The 17701-nt window shown below is 44.9% G+C and overlaps 1 protein-coding gene across 1 annotated transcript in view; it reads left to right on the top strand.

The window, feature by feature from the left end:
• Nucleotides 1-1957: 1957 nt before the first annotated feature.
• The window catches only part of LOC146797945 (caveolin-3-like), a 35353-nt gene continuing 19609 nt past the window's right edge, over nucleotides 1958-17701 (top strand). The window contains exon 1 of the mRNA XM_085627801.1: nucleotides 1958-2114. Coding sequence (XP_085483927.1) covers nucleotides 2028-2114 — 87 coding nt within the window. The 5' untranslated portion in view covers nucleotides 1958-2027. The remainder of the gene's footprint in view (nucleotides 2115-17701) is intronic.

Here is a 17701-nt window from a genome sequence, read left to right as displayed (position 1 = left end):
TAAATAAGGTGAAGGACTTAACGCCACAGAAACGTCACAAAAAGTAACATTCCTGTGGCGTTAAGCCCTTAAAAATATGCCGTCCAGTCGGGAGCCAGTGGCGTAGCCTTTGTGTCATGGGCCCAGTGGCGTAGCAAAGGAAATAGGGGGCACGAGTTTTGGAGGCGGTGGCCCCCTCCTGCTTTTACCTGCCGTCTCGAAGTGGCAATTGCCAGCAAACCACCCCCCCGCCCACCCTACAATGCAGCCGTCGCAGGGCATCTATCAGTGAAATCTCACTGCCAAAGGACTAGCTACGCCACTGCATGGGCCTTAGTGTAGAGAAGGAAATGGGCCCCCTGACCGATGATTGAATTGTGAAATACAGCACAAATCAGGGATCAAAGGGCCCCTTGGGGCTCTGGACCCTGGGGCCACCACACTCGCTGCACCAATGGAAGCTACATCCCACTCAAGAGCGGCTGTTTCCTGGGATTCCCTCAGCCCCATGGAGGTGGTGGAGGGGGCTCCCACCACCTCTGATTTGGCGGGAAAAGCACACCCGCCCACCACTTTCTGTTCTGTCAGGCAGTGTGCCAATTGAGTTTCTAAAACGCCACCAGACTTACAAAACAGGGGTTCAGCAGAGACAGGAATACCATTTCCGCCTTCATCACAACAATGTAATTGGTGGATGGAAGGTGGTTGGCAGTATTCTGGTAGACAGAAGGGAGACTGAAATTATGCGATTGTGAGGCTGTGGCGTTTTTTGTATAGCTATAGATTTGCTGCATTTGCCACATAATCCATCATCTGCTGCATAATCAATCTACAAATTTTAACAAAAAAGGTTGTTTCTAGCTCAAACAGCTCAAAAGTTACTAGAAATAAGATGACATATGTTGCTGCGCAATGAAATGCCCTTTCCAGACCTCGTCTCGTCACCTTTCTGTTGCTTATTGCTATATTTGGGTGTTTAACTAGTACTGATAAGGTGCAACCACCGCCAAGACAGTGTTAACAAGTGTAAACATTAGAAAAATTAAATAGCACTATCAAAAAATGTGCAACATTACGTTTCATAATTTGCCTTTTCTTGCCGCATAATTTACTGAACCCTGCCGCATAATTTAACCCTACCCTGCCGCATAATTCCGATGGCCCTAGCAGAGGGAGGCTTTTTTGTCCCTCTTCCGAGGGGAAGAACGAGGCCTAAGTAACATCGACAGGCAGACAAGAAATGAGGCAGGCAGGCAGAGAGAGAGAGCGCGCAAGAGAGAGAGAGCAAGAGAGAGAGAGCGAGAGAGAGAGAGAGAGGGAGGGAGGGAGGGAGGGAGGGAGGGAGAGAGATGTTATAAAATATTCGGTAACTAGGCCCACAGATAGAGAGATACTCAAGAAGGCACACAGATAAGCAGGAATGGAGGCAGGAAGATTGAGAGACGGGCAATTTGTACGATCGGAGGCAGGTGGATAGATATACTGACAGTCAGATTTAAAGATAGACATACAAGCGGGCAGACAGATAGGCAGGTCGATGGACAGAATGGCAGACAGACCGATTGTTCGGAAGGCAGACAGATAGCCATGGACTTATAAGGACGTATACAAAAAAATAGATAGATAGACAGTCAGACACACAGCCAGTCACTTGGACAGTTGCACAGCCCTCGGTGTTGCATTATAAAACATTTGCTACACTTTAAAATGATCGACGGGTTTTTCCAAAAGGCTTCCTGTACAGCCCTTCCCTTGACCTTGGTTTGTCAGGTTCGGTTTCCTACGCTCAGCTTGGTCTGTACACAGAAGTCCATACAACCGTTTCTACAACAACCCTACTATAGTTCAGAGCCTCTCACTGATTGCGCGGTGAGGCCACCTCACATACCTGAGCCGTGGTGGTCAGACAATAGGTAGGCAGTACTAGCTATGTTTGACCCATGTTGCATGGAGACTGCAGGCTGCCAGGAGAGGATATAAAGGAAGGGTGGGTTTAAGGGTCAGACTGCACGACACCTGCTGACCACGGAGGCTCTTCTCCTACTAATATGGCGGAACCCAGGAGAATCCCGAGCGAGCCCATGTCTCTGGACATGGACCAGCGCGACCCCAACAACTTGAACGAGCACGTGCGGGTAAGGGGCTGCCATGCGTCTCCATCTTTGTCTTCCTGGGGGCTGTGGAAGGGGAAGGCTTGGGGCTGAGGTGAACCGAACGGGTGGCACAATTAACTAATCGGGTGTTGCCTGCCTATTCTACTGTACTCATTTACGCGGCTATTTGAGTCCTTCAGGAGTTACAATGTGTTTTACTGATATTAAGATCCATTATGCGTGCAAGTACGGACTGGTACTGGATTCAGTAAGACATTCTTCGCCCCGCGGCAAGGCCTGGTAAGGCTGACTGAATGTGTGGTCGCCCATCTAGAACCAGCTCACTTACATGGACTACGAATGCAATACCTTTATTGTGAGTCAGTGGAATGTTCCAGAATGGGCATGCGCAGTCGCGACGAGTGCCTAACAGCTAGGAATCTGTGTCATGGCCGAGACCAGCCAGACACTGGCGCTTTCATTCACCACACAGCACAGGGCATGTACTGCCATAGCATGGCAGCAAGTGATAAAACGCCCTTGGTAAGCCAGATAATTTACTCGTGCAGGCATATGGCTACATTTTAAGTACATTTCCTACATCTGTAGAATCCATAAAGAATTTCAGGAGTTCTTCGGGAAATCTGCAACTTTTGCATAGTCTCAGGTGAACTCACACACAAATTCACAAGTGTGAATATTTGTGCGTGTTTAAATGGAACTCAAAAGTGCATCCCCAATACTTAACTTTTTTTGGTTTCTCTTTGGGGGGGGGGGGGCGGAGATATTATTCCCATGAAGAAACTCCTTCACCTACATCCCTACTAATTTAGGATTATTCCTTCTCCTTACCCAGCACGAAAGGGATTTACTCCTATCTTTGATGGGAGTAAATCTGCAACTGATTTAAAGGGTGGGAAGCTACCTCAAAAGGTTGGGGAATTGCATCAATTTGCGTCCCTAACAGTTGAAGGGTGACCCACCTTGAGTCCTTCCAGACCCGGCTGTAAGAGCGGAGCACGGAGGTGCAGATTTTTTTTCTTTGCATTCTGGTACTTGTAGTCCTAAATTAAAAGGTAATTAAGACGACTGCAAGTACCAGAAAAGTAAATAAAGATCCCGGGTTGGATTATCTGCTCCTAGATGGCCCTGTAAAGCTTGAGACCTCTTTAATAACGCACTTGCTCCCTTGAAACCTTTACCACACTGCCAAATTTCCGCCCGAAAAAATCAGTGGGTGCCCCTCTGTGCCTGATTCTGTGAATCTCGAAATCGATTGTGCCCTCACAAATGCTATTTGTTTTTGCTTTAATTATACTTTTGAGAATCATGGCCACTGTGACACAAATATAAAAGATGGCGTTCAGTACATTTTGGCAAAACAGGTTGTAGGTAGAAAATTACGTAACATAATGCGGAGGGATTTGGTGTCAGGATAGCAGAGGAACGAAGGAGCATATCATCAACGGCCAGCGATAATTATCGCTGGCTGCTCTTAGCGTTAAAATGTTTAACGCTGGCTATCGCAGATAATTATCGCCATGCTAGCGCTGTATTAACAACGCTCAGTGCAATGGCGATAATTATCCTAGCAATAGCGATGTTTTCCATGGAACATCGCTGGTTTTCCAGCGATGTTCCATGGAAAACGGAGATACCCTTGATAATAGGGGCCTGTGGTCTTAGCAACACAATCCACCCCCCATGTTAAGTATGCCTTAGTCAGGAATTTAACAGACGTTAAATTCCTGCGTTCAGGCATACTTAGCGCGATTTAAATAATCGCTTCCCCGCATTGTAAATATCACGAAGCTGCCTTCGTGATATTTACCCATGTTGTTTCCACAGACACGCCTACTTTGCATCTCATTAGCGATGCAAAGTTAGGCGTGCTGGAAACGGGAGCAAAATCAGCAAGACACGCGATAGCGTGTCTTTGCTGATAAGGCGATAAAATTATCGCCGCTTTTCGGCCGAAAACGTCCGCAAAAGCGGCGACAATTTGTTATCGCCGCATTGTTAATATGCCCCGAACAGCGTTGGGACGGTTGATGGGTAGATATTTAAAGATGTGAAATGTATGGAGAGAGATGGTCGATAAATCAATGCATAAAAAGGGTATAGATGCATAAGAGATGATGAGAGCAAGGAAAGACACTTTGGTAGTGGAGTCGATGGGAATAGAATGGTGAAATGGTAAGTTTAGAATAAGGGCAAAGAACTGAGGAATGAAAAACGAGAGAGAGAGATTTAATTTCTGATACATTATCATGCAAACATCATTTGGATACATCTAATCAGGTTGTCATGTTAAGAGTTTTGGGCCACATGTACAAAGCTTTTTTGCATTTAGAAAAGGCCGATCGGGCCGTTTCCGACTGCAAAGATGCTTTTAAATATGTACAAAACATAAACTGCAATTCAGCAGCACGTATTTGGAAGGGGCGTGTTTAGGGCATCCAAATGCTATGGGGCAGATTTACAAGCCCCTTTCGACACTTTTGCGCCGCCGTTGCATCACTTTTGTGATGCAGCTGCGGTGCAAAGAATGCGCCACATTGCGACACATTTACAACGTGATAAATATAGAGAGATGCGTCATGTTGTAAAGATCTGAGTCACATCATACGTGCGTCAAGTATAATGTATGCAGGGAGGGCTTTCAGACGCAAGAAAGCCTTGTAAAAGTGACGCAGTGAAATATACAAGACTTCACTGCGCCACTTCTACAATGCCACTGCGTCAAAACCTTACACCTTCTTGAAGCAGGCGTAAGGAGTGATGTAGTACAATAGATATAGGCCTTCCTGAGCATTGCTGGAGTTGCGTCATGCTTGCGACAAAACTCCAGCAGTGAGTGACCTTTGCGCCAAGAGATGCGTGATGCATCTGTCAATCCTTGCTTCATGGTGCGCCGCATTGTAAATGCAACGCATCCATGGTGGAGCAAGGTTATTTTTACGTGACGCAAGTAAACTGTTGCATCTCTGCTATGATGCAGAGATGCGTCAGCTTCTTACAAATCTGCCCCAGAATCTGAATGGGATGTATGAATGTTTTGCAACAAAATTACGGTTGCAAAACATTCATATTTTACCGACATCTTGAAAGAGGTGGTACACATTTGCAACAGAGAAGGGTTCCCCACAGGACCCCTTCCCCTTTGAGAATGGAAAACAAATATTTTTTAAGAGCAGGGTCCATGGGACCACTGCCCACTCTTAAAAAAGGAACATGCAAAGTGTAATTTTTTTCTTTTTAAATGAATCCCGTTTTCCTTTAAGGAAAATGGGTTGCATTTAAAAAAACATAAAAGACTGCTTTTTGTAAAAGTAATCACAGGCATGGTGGTCTGCTGACCTCAGCAGACCACCAGCCCTGTGATGGTATTGATTCCTAATAGGTCACAAATTGTGACCTATCTCATTAATATTGAGAAAAAGAACAACTTTGTTGCAAAAATAGAAGGAGCCATGAATTCCTCTAAGAAATTATTCGCAACAGTAAAAAAACTTCCAGATCCAGAGAACCCAAATATTAACCAACAATTGTGCAAACAAACTAGCACTCCATTTCCAAGACAAAGTTAAGTCTATCTATGATTCTTTCTTAAATATTAGTCAAACTGTTGATTTAAACAGTAGATAGTTGAAGGGCACACACGTCGGTATCTTATACCATTTTGGGTTTTGACTGTGGATCGGACAAAAAGGATACTGATGCAAATTAAATCAGGTTCACCACAGGACCCATGTCAAGCCAGAATAATTCATTTGGTCCTAGAGGTGATAGCCACACACCTCACGGCCATCTTCAACAACCTATTTGAAGCAGGATATTTTCCAATAGACTGGAAGATAGAGTCTTTTCTTCCATTATTAAAAAAGACCAACTTAGACACTGGTAACCCCAACAATTATCGACCAATCACTCGACTACTATTTCCTTCCAAATTGGTCGAAACAATTGTGAACAAGGAACTGACTACCTTTCTAGACAACACCAAAAGTCTTGATTCTATACAGTTCGGATTTCGCAGTCACCATAGTACCGAGCTGGCGTTGATCACAGCTATGGAAGAAATCAGGCAGACGATAGATAGTGGGGGAAATATGGCCCTGATCCTCTTGGATCTTTCAACCCCATTTGATACGGTTAACCACTCTCTTTTAATTGTTCTTTTTGAATCAATTGGGATCAAACACAATGCACTTAAGTTTATCACCTCTTTTCTGGATCACTGTATCCAGATGGTCTCTCCAGGTGACTTTACCTCACCAGCTTTCTCATTGCCCTGTGGGGTCCCTCAGGGCTCATCCCTTAGCCCCACTCTATTCACTCTTTCTATTACCCCACTTGCAGCTTTAATCAGATCATTTGACTTCTCTCTGGTTTCGTATGCGGACGACACGCAGATTGTTGTAACTGTCACTGATAATCCTGGAGCCACAGCAGACCAGTTTCACACCTGTATGCTTCACATCAGGAAGTGGATGAGCAGCAACTGCTTGAAATTAAACTCCTCAAAGACTGAGGTCCTGTTGTTTGGTAACAATCCCTCTTTCTAGGGAAACAACTGGTGGCCCCAGGAACTGGGAATTCTACCTACCCCTAGTGATAAAGCAAAAAACCTTGATGTAATTATTGACACCAAGTTATCTTTTGAAGGACAAATAAATCACATCACTTCCTCGTGTTTTTTTATTATGAAAACTCTAAGGGAAGTGCTATCTTTCATTCCACTGAGCCTGCAGAAAATTGTAGTTACAACTCTTATCTCTCCCAAAGTAGATTATTGCAACACACTTTATTAATATTCAAAAGCATTTTTTTACATGAGTTATAAATGCTGCAGAAGTCTGCAGCACGGTTACTGCTAGGCATTCCGATATATAAATCTACATCTCAAGCATTGATCCAATTACACTGGCTCCCCATAGGTAAATGCATTCAGTTCAAGGCACTTGGCATTGGCTTCAGGGCACAACAAAATGTTGGCCCTGGTTATCTGATACAGCGTTTTCAAAGCTATATTCCAGCATGCTCCAGGCGCTCATCCTCAAGTGGAAATCTTGTAATCCCCAGGTTTTAGAAAGCTAACTGGGATGGGAGAGGATTTATTTCATGCACATCGAGGCTGTGGAACTCACTCCTGATAGAACTAAAACTTAAGCCATATCTAGTGAAATTCAGGAAGAATTTAAAAACTTGGCTTTTTAGCAAATAATTTGGGCATCTTCTAGATCTTTTCTAGCTTGTCCCTGTCGGCTTAGCACCTAGATACCCCAGGGTGATTGTCGCGCTTTAGAAATTTAATTTTAATTTAATTTCAATATGCATGAGGCAAGTCTATGTGCCACCAACTAGGAATCGCTAATGAAACTGAAAAGAATTTCAGACATTCCTAATTGCGATTTGGAGAGAAGCGCAATTAGGACATTTCTATGTTAGTACATCTGGCCCTTTGTTCAGCAGTTTATTGGTAAGAGATCTGAGGTTGCTCAGTTAACTGCAAACCTTATTTTTGGTATTGCACTTCACATCATACTAATAGTAGTGAGGTTACCCAGCTCTGTTGGGTGGGCTTCTGAGTTCACTGCATGTTTTAGCAGCAACATGTCCGATCACTGAGCCATCCTGTTAGCTAATGAATGAAAAAGATGTCTCTTCTCGATGTTAACATCCAGGGGCAGTGTTACACATAGGGCCCAAGGGGCACAACGGGCGCGTGAACCCACTTTTAGCACCGCTGGGGCATAATGGTAATATTAAAGTAGCCATAGATGCTTTTGTGGCCCCCTTCTATAATACTGATAGTGCTGGTGCACATGTAGCACGGGCCCCTTACAATTGAATGGTTAACGGCTCCATGCAAATGATGGAATTACTTTTCATGCGCGCCCGTGCCCTATTTAGCGGATGTTGGCATAGAAGCAACCATGCCCTTAGGAGGCTCACACACAGTGACCACAAAAAAAGTGGTGTACTGTAAATTCGTACCCAAAGGGCAGTTCTCTGGAGAGGGGGGGGGGGAGGGGGTCCTGTGGACCTCAAAATGGTAGCTCCCTGCAGGCAGGTGCAGTGACATGATCTCTTCACCCTCTGTAAATCTCAGGCGGCATAGCACCTGCACAGAGAGACACAGAATGTCTTGGAAGTAGCAGCTCTGCATTACACCGAATGTGCTTCCGTGGGGGCAGTATGAGTTCCCAGGTGGCCCTGGAGGTAGCACATACATTGTAATACGGTAGACTATCCTAGTCTGTGCAGGCACACCTTTGGATAGGTGCACCATGGCGCAAAATGAGAAAGTGCACCCTATGTGTAGTACATGCCCTGGTGGACAAGTTATGTCTCATCCTGTCTGGGCATTAATGACACATGAAATACCTTAGCCCATGCTCAATCGTACTAAGGGGCATATTTACTGGAGAAGTGGCGGAGCATGGCGTTAGCCTCCTTGGCTTAACGTCCCACTCTGCCACTTCTAAAACGCCGGGCTGCACCATTTTTACAACGATATGGTGCAGCCCTGCATTTCCCCCTGTGATGGCGCTAAATTTAAGTGCCTAGAGCCAACACAGGCACCCTTGCACCACAGTGCAAGCATGTCTGCATTGAAGGGAAAATTATGTGCAGAAAGACGTCCCTAACTGCACATAAACAATCCATAAATGGTGTTTGGAAACTTCTATATGTGCTGATTGATGCAGCACACATAGAAGTTGCAAACCGTCTTTTTTTATACATTGTTTAAGTGCAGGGAGGGACACCTTCCTGCACATACACAATCAAAGGCCTTTTGCTGTTTCTATGTCTGCTGCACAACGCAGCACACATGAAAACAGCAAAAACAAAGATAAATTAAACATTTCTCCTTGTTGTGCCTGTTTAAGACAAGGTTTGCCCTGGCCTTAATTTTGGCGCTGCCCCATATTTACACTGTCCTTGTAAATATAGGGCAGTGTCAAAATCAATATGTATTGTAGTGGCACACCCACGGCAACACCCATTGCCCACCTCTTTCATGCTAAGTATAGCGTGAAAGCGGGTCTTACTTACAGGCAGCGTTAAGCCACGTTAAGTGGCTTAACGCTGCCTTGTAAATAAGGTGAAGCACATATTGCCACAGAAACGTCACTAAAAGTGACATTCCTGTGGTGATAGGGGCTTGTGAATAGGTCCCTAAGTTCCTCAGCGTGTAAATGTAGTCTTAAGGCTAAGTTGCTGTCTTTGGTACCCTGAGGACCATTTAATGCTCTGGCTAAATCAGTCCAGGCTTACTCATGAATTTCCAGAGTATGCCAGGAGTACTCCTGGCTTGCTCCTCAAATTCAGGAGTACTACAAGAGTAAGTCACAGCACAATCTGTGCGAATCAGTCTTCTAATCAACTGCTGCTTCAGAAGTGTAAATATATGCTACATATATATATGAAGAATATTGTTTAAGCAAGGTATGGCCCATCACCAATCACCTTTAATAATGGCTCTCTTTGTACCCATTCTTCTGCCAATAACCTGACGCACCGCTGAATTACTTTATAATTATTAATAATTATTTTGCCTTTAGGACTAAGCAAACACAAGGCAATGATGGATGAAACACTGAAACTTTTCAGACACTCACCCCCAGTCACAAATCTTGGCTGAATCCATTATCATTCTTTAGCTCACTTCGCCACCTCAGTTCAGACCCAGCTATATGCAAATCAGTCTTGACCCTGTGTGTCATGGGAACAGTCTAGTCCGAACTGCCAAGCCAGGTCTTCCCTTAACCAGAAACAAGCATCCTGGGATTGGTTTCAGTTCAGGCACTTGGCAGATTTATTCTGCGCCCACACAGAATACCACCTGTGCCAGGACTGCCTTGGCACTTTACGTGACCAACCAAAGAAGGCCTCCAGGAACAGCTTAGCAAGCCACATGATCTTCCATACAATGACTTCAAATAGGTCTCTAAGTCCGATTGGTGCTAAATCATTGCCCTTATGGTGTGAAATCACCAGAACTAGAGGTGGATGCCCCCGTGGAACTAGCTTGTCCACCTCTGACCGGAAGACCCCTACCTTGAGCCCCCCTTCACCATACCACCTCATATTGCAACCAGTAGCCTTAGATGGGCTGAAAGTGACCAGACCAGTGTGCTTCCTGAGCCCTCCACATGAAAGAGTCTCTCGAGTGGGTATAGCACCTACATGCACAGAGGAAGGGAAGGAAGAGAGGCAATATCAGATGTCTGATCATATACAAATGCACATAGCGCCTGTTCACACAGACCAACATCTCCCAATCCTCCGCACCAGCTGTCTGGCCAGACCTGCTGCGGCTGCATATGTGGCAGTCCCTATGCGGAACGAGGGGGAGTTGAAAATGGATGGGTCGCACCTGGTTTCTTCTAGCATCTTCCTCAGTACCCTAGAGAACTGCTATCTGCAGATCGGGGAACCGTTGGTCGTGCAGAAACACTTCTGTGTTTGGACCCCGTGGCCGCAGCACTAGGTAATCAACAAGAGACTGGGCCGGGCAGCACTGGGAGTCCGGGGCCCTATGCAAAACTATATGTTCACCCCTGCCCAACTGGCCTGTTTTTGAGGACAGCAATATCACCTCTAATGACCCCCTCGGCCAGCTTATCTGCTTGAATTGTATACCCCATATATGTGTTTCTTAGACTGTGTGACTAATTCCCCACCCTGAATGCCCTATAAAAGGCTAGGCCCTCCCCCCTTCAAGCTTCTCCCCCTCATAGGCTCTCCTCGACTTAGGTGCTAAGCTGGCTGCCACAAGATCTGGTAGGATGGGGCACCAAGTCTCCAGAGATGATTCCGGAATGGTGTAGGGTGTGCTGCTTCCTCCAGTTGCTAACATTTGAAATCCTGCAACTTTAGGTGAGGCAAAGCATCAGCAGCATTATTGAGTAGCCCCGGAACATGCTTAGCCCTAAACCTAATGCTATTTTCCAGGCACAACAAGATTAGCTCCTTGAGTAATCTTAAAACCATACTGCAGCTCACTTTCTGCTGATTTAGAGCCTCATCAACCACCATGTTGTCCGACCAAAACACTATTGTGCAGTTGCAGAGTAGTGCAGATGATATTGTCAGGAATAGCTCCAAGAGAGCTACATTTCTCACCAGACCCACCTGGCACCACTTAACTGGCCTTTGCTAAGCGCAAAAATGACTACCAAGTATAGCTCCAAAACCTACGCTCCTGCAGCATCGTTGAAAAGACCCAATTCAGAACTAGCCTACTGTGGGGGTACTCATGCCACAGTTCCATCAATGCGCTGAAGGTAGGAATCCCAAATTCTGAAGTCCTGCCTAAGCTTCTGCGACAGCCGCGTCTGATGTTGCTTCTACTTAAGGCCAGCCATGGTCTGCACAATAGATCTGGAAAATAGCTATCCCATAGGGATAATGAGATAGGCAAAGTTCAGCTGAATGACCAATACCTGCAACTGATGATGTGTCAGCTTTCTGGTCACCAAGCACTCCCTCAGGGAGCTCCTAAACTGGGCCACTTTATCCTCAGGAAGCCTGCACACGCTTGCCACAGTATTTAACTCAATGCCCAAGAAAGTAATCCCAGTGGATAGGCCTCAAGTCTTGCCCTGGGCCAAAGGAACCCTAACTCACTCAAGCAGGCCAACAAAACCTCCGCACAATGTGGTGAACCTGTGGTGGCCTAAGAAGAGGAAATCATGAAGGTAATGTAATACAGAACCCAATTGGCCCCAGTCACTTTCTTAAACACCCACTTAAGGAAAGAGCTAAAGGTTTCAAAGTACACACAACAAACAGTGCAGCCCATAGGCATACTCCTGTCAAAATATAAGGCACCGTCAAAGTCGAAACCATCCAGGTCCCCTGGTAACAAAGGAAAAGCAGATTCAATGTCTGCTTTCGCCACCAGAGCTCCAGTACCCAAATGCTGTAACATGGCAGTGGCTTGGTAAAAAGATGGAAACCTCACAGAACATAGCATTGGATCAATGGCATCCTTTACCGAGTTGCCCTTTGTGGCTGAGAGGTTATATATTAAGTGCAACTGGCCCGGTTCTTCCTTAGGCACCACCCCCAAAGAGGAGCGTATGAAATACTCAAAAGGTGAAGAATAGAAAGGACCAGCAACCCTGCTCAGAGCACAAGCTTTGACAATCTTCTGACTGGCCACCTCCCTTTAGCATTTATGGACTGCTGATTGTTACAAAAGGGCCACCACCATGCTCACCTCCCCAGCAGGGATCCTGAAACAATGAATAAATCCATCCAAGAGCGTTTGCACCCCCCCCCCTCGAACTACTGTAACTGTTAAGCCATGGGATCAAAGCCTTAATGTTAATAGGTGAGTAAGCCTTCTGGAAAAATGACAGGCAATCACTGGTTTTGATGACACTTCTCTCTCCCTTTCTTGAAGCACTTGAACTCAGAGTGCGCTGGCATGCCCCAAAAGGAGCAATTGTGTCTGAATTTAGAAGTTCCATGTGGTTTTCTGCAAGTTTTTCTGTTATAGGCCCAGCAAGTGTGTTGTCTGTTGGATGGGCTGGGTTTCCCCATGATCGCCCTTCCCTAACTAATCAAAAAGCCTCCTCGCGCTCTTTAAGTTGTCCCCCTCTTTGACCCTGGATACTGTTCTGCCCAACACCGCGTTGGTGAGACCGCCTATTTTGGAAAGCCAGGGCAACATGCTTTCAAGGTTGAATACCAGGTCTGGTTGCACCTCACAAGATGCAGATGCTTGCTCCCCGGGCTAGTATTTGAGATGATGATGGCTGCCCCCCACAGCTACACATTTGTTCCCTCTTGCAGTATGCGTGTGCCACCCACCACCAGTGCTGGTGTACCTTTGGCAACCCTGACCCTGGCATTAGGCAGGTGGGCACCTTTGACCTACCTGACCCTTCCTTGCCCTCGTTGGATGGGGGACCGCAGCACTCATAGGCATTTCCTGTCTCCTAAGCCTCTCTGGCGCCACTGCAGGAGTGGGTACTGCTGACACTCCCTCCCCATTCACCCCTAGCAGTGCAGGACATAGCAGCACAAGAAACTCATCAATCGAGCCAAGCCTTCTCAGCAAAATCTCTATATCCAGTCTTTCCCACTGCTCACAGCCGTCTTGGGACCTTTAGGTGGCATGACATCACAATGTGACCAACCCACAAAAGAGAACGCAAAATACAATAAAACAGGCAGATGCAGACTCTCTGTTGCACCTTATCTCTTTGTCCTGGCACCTGGTTTGGGTGTTGGTGGGGGTTGGGTGTAGTTAAGCCAAGGGGGTAGAGGGTAAAACAACAGGCAAAACACCTAAATGTATGGGTGGATTCCTGAGGACAAACACTTGTGCCCCTTCACAGCATCAGCCAAAAGACCACAACACCAGACCAAGGAGGGTCTTGACAGCACCGATAAGCAACAAGGAAAGTCCTGCAACAAGTGGAGAAAACCCGGGCCAGGGACAGGAATGCTGGAAAAGGGAACTGGGTAGGGGCGGTGTACCAACGCCCTTAAGGTGCACGAGGAGCACCAGGTAAGTCCCTGATGAGGCAGGAAAACTGGGAAGAAGAAAACAGCAGCTGCTGAACGCTCAGTTTAATAAGCTGATCAGCTGATTATCACCACCAGCTCACAGGCCATACGCGGTGCATCTCTGGTCACACGGCAACTGCATGTTTTTACAAAAGTTAGGAAAGGCCAGCCCTGCCAAGTAGCATGCATCAGGCATTAGACTAACGCATTTCAGTGTGGTGGTCCGATCACCGCACTGAAATGTGACGTCACGCATATTAGGGCCTGTGGTGATCCAGCGGGTTACCAGCTAGAGACACTCACAAACCAACATACTCACCTGGGCCCATTAAACACGCATACACATGGGCTAGTAAAGTAACGCTGAGGTCAATTTGTTGTACTAATACCTGTAAGATGAATTTACCTTATCATTTCTTACCAAACCTTTCTGAACAAATGTACTTTCCTCTGGTCAATGGACCTTTTAGTTAACTTTTGTAGGTGAAAATTGACATAGAATAAAGGGGCATATCAACAACAATGGGCGATAATTATCTCTAAGCGCACTTAGCGCTAGGATAATTATCGCCGGCTAGCGTGAATTTTTATCGCTGAGATAGCGTGCTATTAGCAACACTTATCTCAATAGCGATAAAAATCCTCACGCTAACAGGCTAACGTGAGATTATCGCTGGAAACCCAGCAATAATCTCACGTTACCTTGTTGATAGGGACAGGCAAACTCAGCCATGATATCCTCCTTCCATAGGATATCATGGCTAAGTCAGAAAAATACCAGACGTAAAAAAGCAGCGTTAACCGCGGTTAGCGCTGCTTTTTTTGTCTCTAACAGGGTTAGCGACATTCTTGATAATAGGAGAAATGTCGCTTAGCGACATTTCTCCTATTATTTTACTCTGAAACGCCCCCTTTGCATCTCATTAGAGATGCAAGGGGAAGCGTAGAGTAAAAGGGTGCTAACATGCAAATTTGCATGTTAGCACCCTGTTGTTGATAGGGCGCTAGTTTTATCTCTCCTTTTTTGGCTTTTAAAGCCAAAAAAGCAGAGATAAAACCCTTGTTGATATGCCCCAAAATCTTTAAATATTCACAGACTCTGGAGAGTTTTAAATGTTTATCTAGTTAAATTCATGTGAGCCAAGAACCCAAATACAATTTGTACACCGTCTTCTTCAAGGAAGACAATCAGATTTTTAAACAGAAAATCATTAAACAATGTTATTACGATGACAGTACTTGAAATAGGGAGAAACAGAGAGAGTAATACAATGACGTACAACACAGATTTATAGGGGCATATCTACAAGGCGGCGATATAAAATTATTGCCGCTTATGCGGCCGTTATCGCCCGAAAAGCGGCGATAATTTTATCGCTATATCAGCAAGGTCAAGCTATCGCGTGAAACCTTGCCTTAGCGCCTGAATTCCTAACGCCCATCTTTGCATCTCTAATGAGATGCAAAGTGGGCGTTCCTCCCCAGGATAACGGGAGAAATGTCGCTAAGCGACATTTCTCCTATTATCAAGCCTCACGCAAAGCAGCATAGCGACAAGAAAAGTAGCGATAACCTTTGTTATCGCTACTTACCTTACGCCTGCTTTGAAACTGACTTAGCCATGATATCCTATGGAAGGTGGATATCATGGCTAAGTATGTGAGGCCCTATCAGCAAGCTATCGCCAAACTTTGTGGGATTATTGCTGGGTTTCCAGTGATAATCTCACGTTTGGCAGTTAGTGCTAGGATTTTTATCACTTTTGAGATAAGCGTTGCTAATAGCACGCTATCTCAGCGATAAAAATCCACGCTAGTCGGCGATAATTATCCTAGCTCTAGGTGCGCTCAGCGATAATTATCGCCGGTTGTTGCTGATATGTCCCATAGTTACCTAGGATGGTGTGGAAACCAACCCCTTGGCCAAGGAGTTGGAAAGGTCCTCTGGGACAGATCAGGTGACAAAGGTTCAGGACAGGATTCAGGGACAAGATAGATGACCTCTTCTAGATACTATGCCTGCGTCGCACCCCTCTCTGACACTATCTTCCTCCTGGATTCTTCCGCGATCTTCTTCTATTATGTGCCTCCTCGATTCTTCTGCGATCTTCTTCTATTAATTAGGGTTTAGGCTCTAAGTCTGTAAATCGAGTCTTCTTCAGCAATTATTCAATTCTCGGACAGCATCTCAGTCTCCCAGCATCTCCGTCTCTCTTGGTGAACTCTAACTAACTAAACTACCTCAATTATAATCTTCCAATGGCATGTACCACCCCTAAATGTTTCAAATTTATGAAACTCATAATTCTGATTGGACAGGAAAGGGGGGGGGGGTGATCATCACACCATGCTAAGTTTTAATAATGTTCTTTAGTCTTTTGTTCAGTGTTCCCGCCCCTTAAATTTATGTCTTCTGCGTTCCCAGGACATGTTGCGATCATGGCCTTGGCTGAAGTTCAGGTACATCATCATGGTTCCTGGCGGGTACCGAGTGCGCATGCGTTGGGTATCACATGGCACATAGACTTTAGTATTGCTCTGAGGCCCAAATACGAATGAAATAGAAAGAGTCAAAGAAACATGTTAGAAATCAAAATAAAATGGTTTCACTGTATACCACCTATCTCTACTCTAATCCCATTTACTTATAAAAATCTTTCGCATTAGCATTTTAATAAAGTTGCAGGGTTTAGTTTCAGCAAAAGCATGTGCTTTAACATATGAGTTTCAAGCGGCCATCTTAAAAGCGATTGCGCAGCTGCAAAGATTTCCCTCCAAGCAAACACTCGTCATTACTACGTAGATGTAGTTGACGCATGCGCAGTACAGAATTCTGCGTTAGCAGCCATTTTTAGTCACACTCTGGTTACTTGTTAGTATGCAAGCTGCCCCTAAACTTAAATGTATAAACTGTAATGCACATTAGTATTCACAAACACAATTATTACAGTATTACAAGTTATTTTGAGAAGATTGCATCCGAGCAAGTCTCTTTTAAACGAGTCCTTGCTCCATCAATCCCCTCTCTGATGGCATTTTATGCCATCACTAATTTCCCACCACCAAATTAGATGCCAACTTTAACACATCTCAATTCCTTCTTCAACCCTTCCATTTTCTTCTTTTTCGTTATTGTACTGTAAACTCCTCATCTTTTTATATAGATCTCCTTTCACTTCTTCTAATTGTATCTCATCGTATTTAATCTTCTTCCCCTTTTCAGTCACTTCATATCTCTTTCTTCTCTTACAACATTTGAACCATGTCATTGTTGCTATGACTAATAGTGTTATTCCAAATATTGGCAATATTATTTGACCTATAATGCTCTTACCTATGTTAGAAAACCAGCTCCCTATGGTAGTGATACTATTTGTTAGTTTTTTCCATACGCTGTCAACTTCCAGTGGTTTCAAATCTTTCTCCAATTTTGCAATATTGTTAATATATCCTCCAATTTCAACACTTTTGTACGGAATGTATGTGCAACAATGTTGCACATTCAGCATTTTACAGGCTCCGCCCTCTTTTGCCAATAATATATCAAGAGCAAGTCGATTTTGCAAAACCATAGATCTAATTGCAACCATTTCTATGTTGATCATCTAAAATCGTCCAGCAGTGTCAGTTGATAACCGATCAACTACTATAGTTAGCTGACAAATATTTAGTGAATTCAGAATTACTTCCACTGAAGGTATCAATGCGCTAAGTATATCACCTACTATTTCTGAAAAACTAGCTCTCTTAGGGGCATATTTACAAGCAGGCGATAAAAAATGATCGCCGCTTTTGCGGCCGAAAAGTGGCGATAATTTTATCGCCTAATTAGCAAGGCCACGCTAACGCGTGAAACCTTGCTTTAGCGTGGGGATTCCTAACGCCCAGCTTTGCATCTCTAATGAGATGCAAAGTGGGCATTCCTGACCTAACATGACAGGAGAAATGTCGCTAAGTGACATTTCTCCTATCATCAAGCCCCACGCTATGAAGCATAGCGTCAGGAAAAGTAGCAATAACCACTGTTATTGCTACTTTCCTTACGCCTGCTTCAGGACTGACTTAGCCATGATATCCTATGGAAGGTGGATATCATGG

This window comes from Triturus cristatus, chromosome 9 (genome assembly GCF_964204655.1).
Source record: "Triturus cristatus chromosome 9, aTriCri1.1, whole genome shotgun sequence".
Classification (NCBI taxonomy): Eukaryota; Metazoa; Chordata; class Amphibia; order Caudata; family Salamandridae; genus Triturus; species Triturus cristatus.
This window is presented reverse-complemented; position numbering and strand designations above follow the sequence as displayed.